Raw genomic sequence first — 17193 nt, 5'->3', positions numbered from 1 at the left:
AATGTGTGATAAATTATTGAGGATCAAACAAATTAGTTAAGTAGTAGAAGTAGTTAGAAAATAAATCTGGTTTTGTTAAATTTAAATTTGTAATTTAGTTTATTAAAATATTTTTGACTATAAAATTTAATTTAAAAAAATATCATTATTAGAATGATAAAAATCTATAATTTGTAATTGATGGTTATAATTTATAGGTGATGTAATTAAGTTGCTTGTGAAAGTTAAAAAGCAGAATGATGACATAAAGGCTTAAATTCAATATCTTTCAGAGCAACAAAATGTGATTTTGAAGCATCTTGATTTATAAGTTCAGGGAGTTAATTCAAAGTTGCCCAAAAATTTAAATTTGCCATTGCAAACATTCAAACAAGTGCAAAGTTTGGATAAAAAATGAGACAATCCGCACGAGACAAGTTAAAATTAGTAAGTTTTTTAATATAGTGACAAACTTTTAACATTTCTAGTGTAAGTTTAAATTATATAATTTATTTAGACTCAACATCTGGGTCTTCAGGGAGGTGCTACAGTGAAGGAAACTGTCAGAAGAGTTATGAAAATGGTCATAACTGATAAATTGGCTAACAAATTTAATTTCATGGGCCATGGAAACAAACACGCCTTTTCAGCCCTTCATATTAAGGATATTGTTTGTGGTTAGTAAACATTTCTAATCCTATTATTTGAGTTAATTGATGTTTTTTGTTATTACTGTTTGTAAAAGAGTATTTTTGACGTTAGACTTGCTTGCATATAGTCGTGCAATAATTGTCTTAAAAATTAAGTGTAAATTGATATAAAATTAAACATGATTTACTAAAAGTGGAAGTTTCCTCAACTATTATGCATTGTTGCATAACAGTTATGTTTTTTAGTAACATTGCATGAAATTGTTTGGTTATACTGAGTGAAGCATATACTATACATAAGAAAAGTTCCACACATTTTGTGCATACACAATATGCCAAATGGCGTATGCTGATTTGTGACCGGTTCTTAATCTTTTAAAAGAGTTTTTGTATTGCGCTAAGTATTATTAAAGTAAATTTTGATTGAACACAGTGTGATTTTTGTAGTATATGTTTGATTAGTGATTTTAGTAGTGTATGTTGTTTGTTTTGAATATGAAATGATTAAAGTATATTTGTATAAATTTGTATATTGTACAGATTCCGTTCGTGCAAATTCCATGACAATAGATGCCAAAAATGCTGAAATTGAGTCGGCTATAAAAACGTGGCTTCGTGTTTTATCGGATAGAGGTGGAGGTCGTAAAAAAAGAGCCGAAGCCAAAACTAATGCAGAACCCTTTTAGCAATTGTTACAAAAAAAATGTTGTAATTTTATTATTTCGTTTTTCAAAAAGATTTTTTGTTTTATTTATAAGCATACGATTTTTTTTTGTACATACTTAACTCTTTATTGCTTAACTTTTTATTTTATTGGACGCGTAATTATGGTAATGTTTTACTATATTGTCAGTTATATTTTTATTTTATTATTCAATGTTATTATGTTACTAAAAATATTACTAAAAACTGTCAAATTTTATTATTTTGTTTTGTATTTTATCCAAAATATGTAAAAATTACATATGAACCAAAATGCAGACGTCGTGCCGATGTAATTTTAACGTTTTTGTTTACGTTCTACCGATGAGCAGCCGCCCGTCAAAAAGTTGTAAAAATTACATCTTTAGTCAATCAAATACGGACGTCGCGCTGATGCTATTTTTACATTTTTGTTTACGTCCTGCCGATGAGCAGCCACTCATCAAAAAGATGTAAAAATTACATCTTGAGCCGATCGAATGTGGACGTCGCGCCGATATCGGCCAGATGCCTATGTGTTATCTGGGAATGCAGTCTTTATGTCGTTAACTATAAGCAATGACGTTGCTGATAGGAAGTCAAAGTTAAAATATTTATTGATAAACTTGTATTTAATTTCTTAGATAATATATCAAGTTATTAATGTGTTTTAATTGTTATTAAAGATTTAATAACACATAACCCGTATTACGGGTTGCTTACTGCTAGTCATTATCATTATGTTATGAATTCATATTAGTTAATTAAATTGTAATGATTATTCTCTGGTTATTGTGTTTTATAGGTGTTAAAATGCGAATTGGATACTCAGTAGGCGCCGTATTGTATACCTGTCTTTATACGCATCTGATGTCTATTTTTAATGCGCGTTTGACACGATAAAATGGCTAACATATATTCGTAAATAATGCGTATCCTGGAAAGTTTTAAATTCGCATGTAATACCAGGAAAATATCGTATTGAATATTCTCTGGTTATCGTGTTTTATACAAGAGTTTCAAATACGAGTTTGATACTCAGTAGGCGTCGTATTATATACCTGTTTTTATACGCATCTGATGCGTATTTCTAATGCGTGTTCGACACAATAATATGGCTAATATACATACCACAACGATACGTAATTAAACGAATTTCTAATGCACATTTACAACTAAATTTACCGACTGGGTATCAATATAAAGGAAGTATTTGGACTTTATATTTATAGTTGGTCATAAAGTTACCACAAATTTATCTTTTAATAACAATATTATGCAATTTGTTTGAAAATGACTGTCATGTTTTCGTAAAAAAAAAACAAAGCAATTTATGTAGAAACATTTTTAAGTTGAAAATAGTTGTTCTTAGGCGGATCCGGGCGGCATTAAAACCTATATTGGATTAAAAGAAGAGTCGAAGTTTACCCACATATATTCAGATTTTTACAGAAACATACGGAATTAAAAAGTCACATTCAAGTATGCTATTGTTTCCTACTCTAAAAAGTTATCTTTCTTTGCATTTTTACGGCATGCAATGTAACTTTATAATGTATTTTACACTGATCTCTGAAAGCTTGTTGAATATTCTTCCGTTGGTATATAATGTATGGAAGTTCACAGGTGTGGTTTAAGAAATAAAATAAAAGTTCGAAATTATTGCTTTTCAACTAAATAATTGTTCTTTTAAAAATGACAACTTTGAATCTAAAAAGAAAATTTTTTTCAGAACATGAAAACATGACTAATTTGCAACAATCTTGCCTAATCAGAGCTTTTTACATCGGATTTTCGCAAATCTGGAATTAATGCATTTTTTTATTATTTCAAACCACTGCGTACTGAGAGAAATTCACGTAACTTTTGCTGACAAAAAAATTAGGATGGGCATGATATATGTATATATATATATATATATATACATATATATACATATATATACATATATATATATATATATATATATATATATATATATATATATATATATATATATATATATATATACATATATATACATATGTATACATATATATATACATATATATATATATATATATATATATATATATATATATATATATATATATATATATATATATATATATATATATGTATACATATATATATATATATATATATATATATATATATATATATATATATATATATATATATATATATAAATATATATAAATAGATACATATAAAACTAGATATATATAGAGAGAGAAGAAGGAGGGGAGGGGGGTGAGCTAAGAAATACTATTTTCAAACCTATTTTAAATAAATATTAAACATTTTATGAAAAAAAGGCTTATAATGTGTTTCACAAAGAATTTATGGAGTAAATCTACTAATTTACAGAAGCGGTACAATTTATTAAAAAAACTTCTTGCTAATTCAATGTTCTTTTGTACTTAATCAAAAAAGATTGAGTAAAAATTAATAAAAGTGAAGAAAAGTAATATGGTACAAACAAAGAAAAATAAAATTTTTAAAAAAAAATTTAATAAGAAAGATTGTCAAACATACTTGCTGTCTGGAACATCCCTACATTTGTACAGACTTAAACGCTTTTATCTAATCATCTTCTTTCCGTAAGAGCGTAAATAAATTAGCCCCCATAAGAAAAAATAATAAGATCAATACAACCTGAGTTAGGCTGTTGAAAGCCTTACTTGAGATATCTATTCAGTAAGCCTTACTTCAGATATCTATTCGGTATAGATAAAAGTAATTGACGGGAACCCGTCATTTACTTTTATCAATAAGTACTTCAGATTACTAAACAGGGTTGGAAAAAACCCAACCCAAATGGATTTTTTCAAAACTGACTGTTATTGTTTTGGAGCTCCTGAACACTCCAGGAATATGTAGTGATGTTATGATTTTCAAAACTACAAAGTTTTTTGTAATTCCTTGATTTAATTAGTTAACAATATTTAAATTTAAAAAAACTTTAATAATCTAATCATAACAGAATTTATTTTTAGAAAAAAAAATAAAAATTTTAATAAGAATATATAACGTGGCTCCCGGATCTGGAAGGAAGCTAGCAAGTAAATGGAATGGTGTGACTATGCTTTCAAAAAATGTTTCTGGAAAAATAATACTGCAGTGCCAGTGCAATAGCTGCAATGAAACTATCCCGAAAGACCCAGCTAACAAAAAACGTTCAAGAACGTTCTATAAAAGTTCGTAACGTTCGTCGACTGTACCTGAACGTTTTGTGTTAGCTGGGGAATTAGAATTCATTAAAATAAATGTAATAAAAAAAAAAAAAAAAAACCATCTGCTGATGTTGCAGAACAAAATAAAAATTTAATTTGAAAAGATCGCCAAATATCATTTCAGACATCTATTACCTTGTAATAGAAAAGTTGTGTGATTTTGTTGGCCCAGTTATTTCAGAATCTTGTGAAGTATTGAGCATTTCTGGTGTCTTTGGGAGTAGTTACTCTGATTTAACATCAACCCCATATAAAAAACAAAAGTTAATAGAAAACTACATATCAAGAACAAGTTAAAATGTTTTTGACTTGCAAGTTGCCAAACTTTTTTTGCGTGCAATACTCCATTTAATACTGTAGAAAATAGAGAATTTAAAAATATGTTAATTTTTGAGACCTGATTTTGATCCTCCAAACCGTTAGAAACTTTCAGGAGAGTTACTGGATAAAGTGCACGATGAAGTAATTGTAACTATGAAAAGTGAATTTGCAAACAATAGGAGTATTATTACATTAATACAAGGTGGTTGGAGCAGTGTCAGAAATGATCCAATTATTGCTCACAGTGTGCATAATGGAAAGACCAAATATTTGATTTCCACTATAGATGCAGGAAGTGAAAAAGTTTTTTTAAAAAGTTGTGCTCGTTTAGCTTGCTGCTTGTATTTTTTTTAATCTAATGACAGCACAAGTGTAAGCCATAATATTATTACAAGTTTATTTAAGTATTGGTTTAATTTTTTGCTTAAAGATTCTACTTTTTTAAACAATTTTGAGAAAATTTGCGGAACAGAACTGAGGCTACAAATCCGTTTATAAAAAATGGCTTTGGCCAGCGAGTGATGCACACTTTATTTCAGAGTTATGCCAAAATTTATATTTTAAAATATAGAAGTTTTTTTATGCTAAAATAAAAGTTGTTTCATTCCGAAATGTAATTTAATTTATGTAATATATTGAAAAAAAAAAAAAAAAAAAAATATATATATATATATATATATATATGTATATAGATATATAGATATATATATATATATATATATATATATATATATATTATATATATATATATATATATATATATATATATATATATATATATGTATATATACTAATATAGAATAATATTAGTAAATTATAATAATTATTTATTTACCAATAATATTATAATATACAATAATTAAGTATTAGATATTGGTAAAAAATATTGAAAATATCACTTAAACAGAAATTCTATAAGGTTCAATATGTAAACGAATGTATTGAACTACTTAATTATTAATTATGAATCATAATTATTTTTATAATTTAAAACAAAGAAGTGTTTCAATGGGTTACTTCCCAGCCGGCACAAACACGTCTTTTAGACGTTTTTCTTTGCATCTAAAATGTTAAAACTTTTAGTCAAAATTCAGATAAATATAAGACACCTATTAGTAGTCACCTTTTAGATGGCTTGAGGAAGCTATTTTTTTTCCCCTTAAAGATAAATAGAATTAGATGTCTTATAGTTATCTTAATTTAGACGTCTGAAGGTATTAACATTTTAGATTCTAAAAACACGTGTTTGTGCTGGCTGGGTTTAATCAAACAAAGGCTGACTAAAAATACAACGTGGAAGAAATCTTGCAGTTCTTTCATATATTGGATGGAGTTCCTCGTTTTATTAACCAATAAGAATATAATCCTGGTTTTCATTTTGTCTTTAGTAGTAGAAAGTGGCCTTATTGCTTCATAAATTGCTTCTATTTTGCTAAAATGTTTTTTAATCAGGTTTAGCTATGACGAGTAAGGTGGAACAAATTTGTAGAAAATATTGTTTTAGTTTAATATCCGCATTACACCAACCCTATGCTAGAACCTGCATTTTCTGTAGATACACATGTTAATAAAAGCTTGATTATTTCTTTTGTCTCTCGCCCTATTTTAATAACATTCTGTGAATAAGATAGTCAGCTTTGAACTGTTTGGATTAATAACAATATGCTTTTATATATAAACTGTATAAGATCACTATATTCACTTGTTGTCTTTTTCCTATTTATAAGTTCTTTTACCATTTTAACTATTTCAATTGTTACCGGTGTTCTGGGTTTCTTTTGATTAACTTTACACACACACACAAAAGTTAGTTTAGAATTAGGAATTCAGGTTATAATATACTTTTTATATATATACATATATTTATATACATGGCCGTAGTAAGAAAGGGGTCACGGGTTATATTGTCCTGCGGCCTGGCTATGTTCAAGGGTCCGGACTTGTATGTTATAAAGTATTATAATTGCTTTTTTAAAGAAATTGCATTTGGCTTCGTTGATCAAAAATAGGGATGGCACTTTTACTTACTTTTTTTTTACTTACTCAAGTAAGTTAAATTTTATCAAAAAGTAAATTACATAAGTAATTTTAAACGTTTTATGTAAATTTACATTTCCGTATAAGTAATTTATTTTTTTGAAACGATTGTTACTTTTTAAAGTAAGTTTTTTTACTTTCAAAAAAAAAATATGTAAAAGAAGATTACATCAAAAAGTAATTTACTTTTACATGTAAAAGTAAGTCACGTGAAAAGGCTGTTTTACTTTTACATATAAAAGTTAATTACTGTTGAAAACTACATTACATAATATAAAAATTCCTCAAACTGTAATTTACATTTAATTATAAAAGTAACTAATTAAAAAAAAATTATATTATGAAGTAACTTGCATATGAAAGTAAATTACATAGAAGTAACATGCTACCAAATGTAAATTAAGTTTGCAAATAAAATAATATTTTTTAAGTAGGAATTCTTTATTTTAAAAGTAATAACAAATTTTTATTAAAAATAAATTACATAAAATAAAATTTAAATTACATAAGCTTACATTTTATTTAAGTTGTAAAGTAAATTAAAAGTAACTTATATAAAGTAAGCAAATAAATTTACTTATATTTTAAAATAACTTTGATAGGATCTTGTACAAAAGAAATGCAAAAAAGTAAAACTTTAAGGCACTAACATTTAGTTTGCTGCAACATTCGATTTGCGTGGTTTTAATTATTTCTTCCCTGTAAAGTTTGAAAATATCAATAACAGGTTTCCGCCCTTAATTAAAATCCTCTCTAATCCTGGTCCATAATAGTTTTAACTATTATAACCATTCTCTGAATCAAACCGTCTCAAAAATGTTCAATCTCTGGCCAACCATTCAAAAGGTCTGGAATTTAGACAAAGCTAAAGTAATATGAAATACCCAGCCAGCCAAAAAACACGGGGCCCACACGGGGCCCGCATTGTTTAAAGTATGGGACCCGTACGGGAATCCCAGTCGGGACCCACAAGGTTTTGTCCAAGGGGCCCACACGGGAACCGCATGGGAACGTTTTTGGAAGGGTCCCGCACGGGAACCGCATGGGTACGTTTTTAGGAGGGTTGATCGCGGGATATGGTAATAAAACTGTTTTTAAGCTTAATTGTCTATACTGATCAGATTACGATTTGCCTGACCACACGCACGAGTATCACCATACGGCAATCCTCAAATCTCCTAGAACGATAGTAAGTCTATATATTTTATTTAATAGCCGAATATTTTTTAAGTTTAACTATATTTCTGATAACAACAGATCAGCATTATCTGATAAAGATTTTTTTTTCCGGCTGTCTTGGCCTCGATCTCGGGCGTTGGAAAACCATTTGCGCAACTCGACCTCTATCTCCTTTTGGGTTGCATTAGCTGTCAATGCATTTCTTTTAACTGCACCTAAACACAAACGATAATAATAATAAATGTTAGTAAATATAACTAAAAGGTTTTAAATCCTTTTTAAAAAAGTTTACTAACATTTAAACCAATAGGTTTAAAGTAAAAAATAGTAATTTATTGTAATGCCATAAATTAAATAGCCTATGACTAAATGTCTAATTGTAAACATGTAATTGTAATGTCAACATATCAGGATTTAAGCGTGTCAATGAATATGAATATATATATATATATATATATATATATATATATATAATATATATATATATATATATATATATATATATATATATACATAACATTAATTATAAGCAAATATATTATTTTTATGCTTACATATTAATTTAAATATATTCAAATATATTTAAAATAATATAGGATTTATTATGAGAAAAGCAAAACTTACCGCAGACTACTTCAAATATTTCCAGTTTTGAAAAACATACTTTTCCAGACTGTCCAGAGAGATTGCACAATCTTCCAAGATTATTAGACAGAACAAATTTCATCATTCTTTTGATGGCATCATCCAATGAGCTTCCACCAATATTTGACACAATACAAGTCTTAAAAAAGTAACAAATTTGATTTTTTTAGTAAAAAAAATAAATAATAAATGGAATTAAATTAGGAGATAATTGAATTATTAGTTTTATGACCGATTGCATTGCTAGTCTAACATTGTACAAATTTTTTTTGGTCAAGATATAATAAAGGGAAGGAGGTCTTAAAAAAAGAGGCAAGGCAGGTCTTGTAAGGATTGGGGGCAAACATAGATTAAAATAAACCAATAAATCAAAAAAAAAAAATCTTTATTTATCACCAATGTTCTCTTGATTGATCGATCTTTTAACTGCTCCTCCAAATCATCCATATCTTTGATACTGGAAATTGGAAGGTGAATGCCTATAGGCATTTCATTATCTTTTTCCACCTGAGGTGTATTTATTTGTCGCATAATGGATTGCAACATTACAGAATGAGTCTTTTGATTTTCTTTTATCTCTTCAAGGGTTGTTATCAACCTCTCCAAAAGAACAGCTAAATCATATATATTTTTTTTAATTATCAAATGTAAATAAAATGTTAAATAAAAATTATTATACAGTCATAGGTTTGATAAACTAATTTTAATGAACTTATAAAAAATTATCAATTAAAGAAATGTGCAACTTTTAAAAACAAGCTTACATGAGTTGATCGAACTTAATACATGAGCTGGTGTTTCTACAATAGTTTTTGATTGACTGGACAACACATCAGGTTGTAGTACACTAGGCTGGCCATCAGATGGATTGGATTGTGCATTATTTAGGTATTTTGATGCATTTTTCTTAATTTTAACCTGAGACTTATGTGAGCTTGATTGCATTGCCCTCAAGTGTTCAGGTGGTGTTGGTTTTGTAAAACCACAGGTGTTAGTATTTCTGAAATAACAATTAGAAAACAAACTAAATGTAAATGTTATAGGCTATATTAAACTCTTAAACTATTACTCGCAGGTCTATCCACACTCAAAATTAAACCATTTTATATTTCCTTAATTCAAATATAAATTTTAACAGCCTATGGGTATTAAATTTCCCAATAAACTTTACCAATCGCCTATTAAATCCACCTCACTACTAGTTTTTCAAATTTAATGACACCCCTAACTATTCCACATACCCTATCTATTAAAGACAATATTCACATCTCTCTTCTATAAAAATCTGAAAATATAAATAAAAATAAGAAAATCATAATACTAGTTTATTTATAATTCTTTTCATAATATTATATACATTATAAAAATAGAACTTTATCTTACTCTTTTATTAGGCTTTCTTGAAAAAAGTCTTCAACTTTATCATCATCCACTTCACTTTCATAGATGAAAGAATGTTTTCTTTTTCTATAAAACAATTATTATTTTAAATTATAATTATAAAATAAATAAAAATAAATTAATTAATTAATTGGTTTCATTATTAAAGCAACCAATATACAAAAATAAAAAATAAAAGTCTGAAAATAATCTGTAAATCTGAAAACCACCAAGTATATTTCTAAAAGTTAAAAATAAATTTGAAATAAGCATATGCTAAATTTTTTTTGTAACTCTGAACAAAAGTAAATCTTGCTTGAAATCACAAACCTAATTTTCCGTGTCTCCATATCTCTACAATCACCAGAATCATCTGTATCATAATCAACATTGGATGTCTCTTCAGCCAGCTTTGTTTTTTCTTTTGCACTTTTAAGAGTGTCTAGAAAAATTACTTATATTTTGTGTACATCGATTTAAATATGCAGAAAAATATTAAAACAACATTAGTTAAATACTATGCTCTTAACAATTTAAGTTTTAACTTCTTGCAAGTATATATAAATTTTTGGCTGCTGAAAATTTGCACAGACAATATATTTTGGAAATAGGAGAAAGAAGATATCTTTTTTCTACCATTACCAAAGCATTTTGTATATTACTAATTGATAGTTCCTGAAGGACCTTTATATTTCCTATTAAAAGAGAAACACTAAGAATCTCTAAAAATTTAACAATACTTACTTGCAGATCCCAGAATTCGTACTTTGTATAAAAGCCAGTGTTCCTCTGGATTGCTGCATATTTTTTTGGCATTCAACACTTTATTAGGTGATTTTACTGGTGGATAGTAAAAATTTAACACAGTTTTATTTTTGATTAAATTATTAAAATTCCAGGTGAGTCTATCAACCATCCACATGATCTGGCAGAAAATCAATCTCATGAGTCTCAATATATTCAAGAAAAGCATACATTTTTGAAAATTTATTATAGTCAAAAGTTCTGCAGAATTTAAATAAACAAGTCTAAGTCATGTAATCATAAAGTTTATAACTTACTCTTTCTTTAATTTTTTAAAATCAAATGAAAATAATCTAAAATAATTTTTATCAAAATAGAAATTTTTGTATATTTATTTATTTATGGAATAAAAAATCGTATATTAAATATTCACACTGTAAACTTTATTAATATGAAAAAAACTTAAAAACAATTTTATTAAAAAATTATGAAAATGCATTTGAGGTAAAGCAACAAATCCTTGTTTAAAAGGGAGTAGAATACACTTGATCACAAGACTAGCAATAGGAAAGGTTCGTCTTATGCCAGTAAGTTTGGTAACAAAAAATATTGAAAGCGAAATGGAACTAACTGGATCTGAAAAAAATAGTTCCATATCTTCAAACTCTTCAAACGCACCTAAAGCTTCTTAGGCTTAGCAAAGTTGGAATTATGCAGAATATTTTTACAATTCCTAACTTATTTTCAACCTTCAAACAATTATCTCCAACTGATGTGGAAACAAAAAAACCAGGTCCATGGTAATGTTTGAATTGGATATAAGTTTGGTATTCAACAGGCATAAGACCATCTAAATGAATTTTCTTCAAGATTGGTTCTTTTTTATTGGAAGTAACTTGGTTGATGTTGCAGTGTCCTTCTATAATTCGGCGTACCACTTGACTCGTTGGATTTTGAGGCTTGCAAACTAATTTTTTCAATCTTCCTAGGTAATATTCAAATCTAAACGCTGACACGTTATCAAGAACACCGCAGCGTTTAGCATCACTGGTAAATGTATTAAAGAATGAATATTATATACACGTTGATTTTCACCATATAACTTTGAAAATGTGACCACAAAGTATTTAAATAGTTGTTCAGCATAGTCAAGATTTTTTGATAACAAATTTGGGCTGAGCAATATTCGTATGGCAACAGACAAATCAAGGAAATTTGAATAAACTGTGTCTTTTAGAATATTTTTTAAGACAACAGGCCCAGTGTACAATAAAAATTGTCTTAATTCAGTCGCTTTCCATTTTTTATATTCTGAAAGAGATTGTGGCTTTCGTAAAAACTCTCTAGGGATGTGTCTCAATTAACAGCTAAGTTGTCAGATATCATGGATAATTTTAACAGAGACAGCTGACAATCCCCACGCGGTCCATGAATCCCTTGAAACAGAATCCTACGCATAACACCAAACACACAAGGTGCATATAATCAAACGGAAATTCAGTAACCATACCACAACCCAACTTCTCCAATGGTGAAGTACCTACATGATGCTCAAAGTATTGACGCTCAGTAAAGATTAAGTCTGTAATTAGAGGTGCTGCTATATTGGGTAGTGTGATTTTGTTTTACCATTTGCTACGCTGCATATATCTCTAGCATGAATTATAACCAGAGTGAGGTTTTATACATTTAATGAAAGCCCTTGCTGGTGCATCTCATATTATAGCATCAATTTTCACTATGTAAGTTTTATTATTAAATAAAAAGCAATGTTGGTTTAAGCTCTTTATTTCTGAAACAAAGTCATTTAGATATTCATCAAGAGAAGTAGGTTTTTTTTGTACTACTATATATAGCAATAGGAAAAGTTCCGTCTAATGGGCACTCTTTCAGTGAACCAAGAATCGGCCAAAAAGAAATAGAGTTGCTCTTAAAAAGTGGTATACCATCAATGTTAATATTAATATGTAAAAGTTCAACTTGAGAATTTGGGAGATTGAATTTAAAATTATTTTGTATCCAACACTGCACCCCAAAATAATAATACTCTCCACCTGCAACATGCTAGATATCAATATTTCAACGAGTATTTAAAAGAGTTTATGAATCGGTAGGAAGGTCAGAGTGTAATGGACTCAATATACGTAATAAACCTCCTAAAGCTGAATGAGACACACAATAGGTTTTTGCCCAATTTTGCAACATATTTTCTAATGTACAGTCATCATTTTTATTATTATCATTAATATCGACACTTAAGGTGCTGTTAACTTTATCAGCTTCCAAATCACATCTACTATAATCAAAATCAATACTTGATTTATTTTGAATACTATCAGAGAGCATTTCTAAATACTTGGTTTGTGATCTATCAAAAGTAGTTAAATGTTTATTTCGATTTTTGCGTCCATTTGCATTCTGATCAAAACCTTTTTCTAAACTACTAAACCTTATGTCATCCAAAGTCCTCGAAGTAATAGCAGGATTGTCTAGCATGGAAATACTTTCATACTTATCTTTCTGAAATAACTCTGTCAGTATATTTGAGACTCTTGAATTTATTCTTCTTCTTTTTGTTCTATCTGAACACGTATTGAAAACGTTAAATGTTGCCATTAGAATTTTTAATTGTATTTAATATTTTCTGATAACGGCTATTTCTTAAATAACAAATATGTAAAGATAATACAAACAAAAATTTATAGTTAGCTAAGGCGTGCAAGAGTTATAAATGTTTTAGCTAACCATAATTTTCATCATCATCATAATTATCATCAAGTAATCTGTTGGATGATTCATCAGATATATCTAATGAACAAATTAACAGACTACCTGATGAAGCACGAATTTTTGCGTAATATATAAAATAATATAATTAACATACAATGATATATATATATATATATATATATATATATATATATATATATATATATATATATATATATATCATTGTGTGTATATATATATATCTATATATATATATATATATATATATATATATATATATATAGATATATATATATATATATATCATTGTATATATATATATATATATATATATATATATATATATATATATATATATATATATATATCTATATATATATATATATATATATATATCGATATGTATATATACATATATATATATATATATATATATATATATATATATATATATATATATATATATATATATATATATATATATAGATATATATATATATATATATCTACAATGACCATTATAGTAAGTACATGGGTTATACAAAATAAAATAAACTATTTTGTATAATGAAATATTTCATTATACGAAATAGCATAAATGAAAATTAAATGTTTTTAAAAGTGCATAAACATTTCAAATAAAACATATAAACGTTTATATAAACATTTCATATAAATAAATACTATGTATAAATAAAAACTATGTATATAAAATAGATAAATCTATAAATTAAAACCTCAAAATGTTCACGTCGCTCATTTTAGTAAATTTTAATGTATTTCTAATATGTTAGCGTTGGAATTCATGCTCACGATGTTTCGGGATATCTACATGGGACCCACACTGAAACCGACGCTAAAACCTCGCTGAACCCAGGCTGGGTAACCCAGACTAGCCCAGACAAAAACGGCGCGGGACCCAAGTGTCATGGTTTGCTGGGTATTATAAAAACCATTTTGACCAAAATTATTGCGTTTACATAATTATATTAACATTACATCTCATAATTTACGTAAGAATTAAATAATAAAAATAACTTGAACAACGTTAACATATGAATGCAATTGCGTAATCGGTAAACAATGCCTATGTTGCAATCAAAAAAAGACCAAATTTAAGTGATGAATGCTTATCTTAAATAACTTAAATATCTAATAAAATGCCTAAAAATAGCTCTCACTTGTTTTTAAATAGAATAATTTTATATTTAGTTAGTTTCAATTATTTTATTTTTCCGTTTTGTGTGCTTTCGCTTTTTATGCTCCGTTATGTGTGCTTTCGCTTTTATTACCTCGATAACGAGTAAATTTAGAAAAAAATTAAAAGACATACTTTTCAATGATTTTTTCTAAAATTTTTTCCTTTATATAAATATAAAAAGTCAGGGTGGGTAGGGTATTTGTTGCCCCCTTGTGTCGTTGGCCCTGATAATGTTTTAATTTTAGGCATGCCAACGTTAATGGGACTATGCAACTGCTGAAAGTTTTAAAGCTCTAACTATTTTGGAGAGCAGTAAAACTTTAGTTGCAAGATTTTGCAGCAAAAAAACGGGTACGTACAATACAACCCAGCCGGCATCTCTACGTTGTTTCAACGTTGAAATTTGGTTGAAGCATTGTTTCAACGTTGTTCAACAATGTCTCAACGTTAAAACAACGTTACAATTTAAACGTAGTTTATTTAACGTTGTTTCAACGTTAAATCAACGTTGACAAAAAAACTTATTTATAAAAAAACCGTCCGTTGAATTGGTGCCTAAAGTAAAAATAGTTAAAGCGAAAAAGAAATAAAGCAATATTTTAGTATAATGTGCAAAACAGAGGGTATTTATTTGTGAAATTTTGAATTATCAAAAACGTTTTATTTAGTATTCAAATTTCTACTTGTTATTACGACAAAAGAAATTAATGGCTTATTTAAGAAACTGGCGAAAATGCCACTCTAATGTTCTAGCTCTGGCAGAATCATCTTCGAGTAGTGAAGAAGAGAAAGTCGAAAAAAGTAATGACAATTTAAAAATTTACACAAAATATCAGTTAAGCTTATGAAAGTGAAGAATTTCTTAATGATTATTTGTCTCAAAGTGACAATGACACTACTTTTCTTAGAAGAAATTTAAAAAAACGATGTTTCTTTTAATCATAAACTGGCGAAATGGTAGTAGAGCACTGCTGTTCACGTGAATAAGTAAACGAGCTGTTAGCTATACTGAGAGCAGAAGCCTTGTGCTATACTTATACCAAAAAACAGTATTGATCACCACACTTGCTTTCGACAGTAACTAATTTTGGAACCTGAGGCAAAGTTCTTTTATCTTTCAGTGAGGATAAGAAGAAAGGAAAAAAAGTACCAAATTTAGATAACGTTGATAAGTTCTCGATGGCTGAAAGCAGTTATTATTTTTTAGTAAAAAATATTAAATTATTTTTTAGTGACTTTTTGTTTAATTTTATTAGGTTTGTAAAAATATTCAACAAAAGTTATTTTGTGAAACTATTTTAAATTATAGAGTTTCAAAAGAGTGTGTTATATTTTCTTACTGATATAAGAAATCCCAAAACACAGTAACAAAGCCTGATTATAATAATGAATTTTTAAGTCAAATTAGTTTTATTTTGTCAGTAGCTAAATTAGTTGAAGTGGACAAGATATTAGATGACGAAAAAAACACAATTATCAGGAGTGAGTTTTAATAAGTATTTTATTAAATATTTATATCATTTAGTTTCAGAACTTTTTTTAACTTCATGCCTATAGCTTTATGTCAAAATTTTAAAAACTTATAGCTGTATATATTAGAACAATGGCTTTTTATTTGGTAGTTTAACTTCAATGGTTTAAGGTCATTAATGTTTAATGTCTATAGTTTCGTTTTCATTAATATGATTTTAATAAATTATAAGCACGGTTAGGCAATTTTTACAACCAGATATAAATGTATACCTTTATAAGATATATAAATTTTTTTATTTTTATTCACAGCTTCTTTTATTGAACACGATGAAGCGACTGAAACTTTAATTGATGGCATTTTGTCTGACTTCTTAAAATACGCTCTCGAAAAGGTGGCGCAAGAGAAAGGAAATTAGATTGATTGTTATAAATATTTACATTTATTTCAATAAAGAAATATTTTCTTGTTGTCTGCTAATATTTTGTTTTCAATGTTAATTCAACATTACCAAAACAAAATTTCAGTAATGAAAAAACGTAGGATTGAGTTGATGTTTCAAGTAAAATAAGAAAAGCTTAACAGATATAATATTTTTCTTTTTAATAAAAACAAAAATACTAATGATGTGGTTTTAAAATTTGGTAATAATATTAATGTTTATTAGATGAAGATGTGTAAAAAATAAGTTACAAGTTATTATTTGGTCTTTAAAGTTGTTTGATTATTTATTATGTATTGAGACGTTTTTTTTTTTAACTTTTGTTGCTTTCATATTATCAATCAAACTAAGTTTTTGTTGTGTGATATTTTATAATAAACTTTGTATTATATTTTGTATTTATAATGAATATTATCTATTTTTGTTCCATATTCCGTATTACTCTTATGTAGTTAATTATGTTATAGAATTCTTTCATTATTTTCCTTTGATGCCTT

General features: G+C 27.2%; 2 protein-coding genes and 1 long non-coding RNA gene across 3 annotated transcripts; 1 reads left to right on the top strand and 2 right to left on the bottom strand.

The window, feature by feature from the left end:
• The first annotated feature begins 205 nt into the window (after nt 1-205).
• Nucleotides 206-1365, top strand: LOC136079017 (uncharacterized). Its single transcript, XM_065794779.1, has 3 exons — nt 206-426; nt 497-656; nt 1170-1365. Exons 1-3 carry the CDS (start codon nt 394-396, stop codon nt 1313-1315), a joined length of 339 nt encoding a protein of 112 aa, XP_065650851.1. The 5' UTR covers nt 206-393; the 3' UTR covers nt 1316-1365.
• A 6747-nt stretch (nt 1366-8112) lies between these two features.
• Nucleotides 8113-9673, bottom strand: LOC136079250 (uncharacterized). Its single transcript, XM_065794976.1, has 4 exons — nt 9493-9673; nt 9125-9342; nt 8708-8867; nt 8113-8298 (listed from the first exon to the last, which is right to left on the bottom strand). The coding sequence occupies exons 1-4, from the start codon at nt 9671-9673 to the stop codon at nt 8141-8143; spliced, it is 717 nt and encodes a 238-aa protein (XP_065651048.1). The 3' UTR covers nt 8113-8140.
• An 88-nt stretch (nt 9674-9761) lies between these two features.
• LOC136079624 (uncharacterized) lies at nt 9762-10589 on the bottom strand. The gene is made up of 3 exons (XR_010638091.1): nt 10439-10589; nt 10112-10195; nt 9762-10013 (listed from the first exon to the last, which is right to left on the bottom strand). It is a non-coding gene; the product is annotated as an uncharacterized LOC136079624 (long non-coding RNA).
• Nucleotides 10590-17193: the final 6604 nt, after the last annotated feature.

This window comes from Hydra vulgaris, chromosome 04 (assembly GCF_038396675.1).
Source record: "Hydra vulgaris chromosome 04, alternate assembly HydraT2T_AEP".
In the NCBI taxonomy this organism is placed as follows: domain Eukaryota; kingdom Metazoa; phylum Cnidaria; class Hydrozoa; order Anthoathecata; family Hydridae; genus Hydra; species Hydra vulgaris.
Note: the sequence above shows the minus strand (reverse complement) of the source record. Positions and strands in the feature narration are given on the sequence as shown.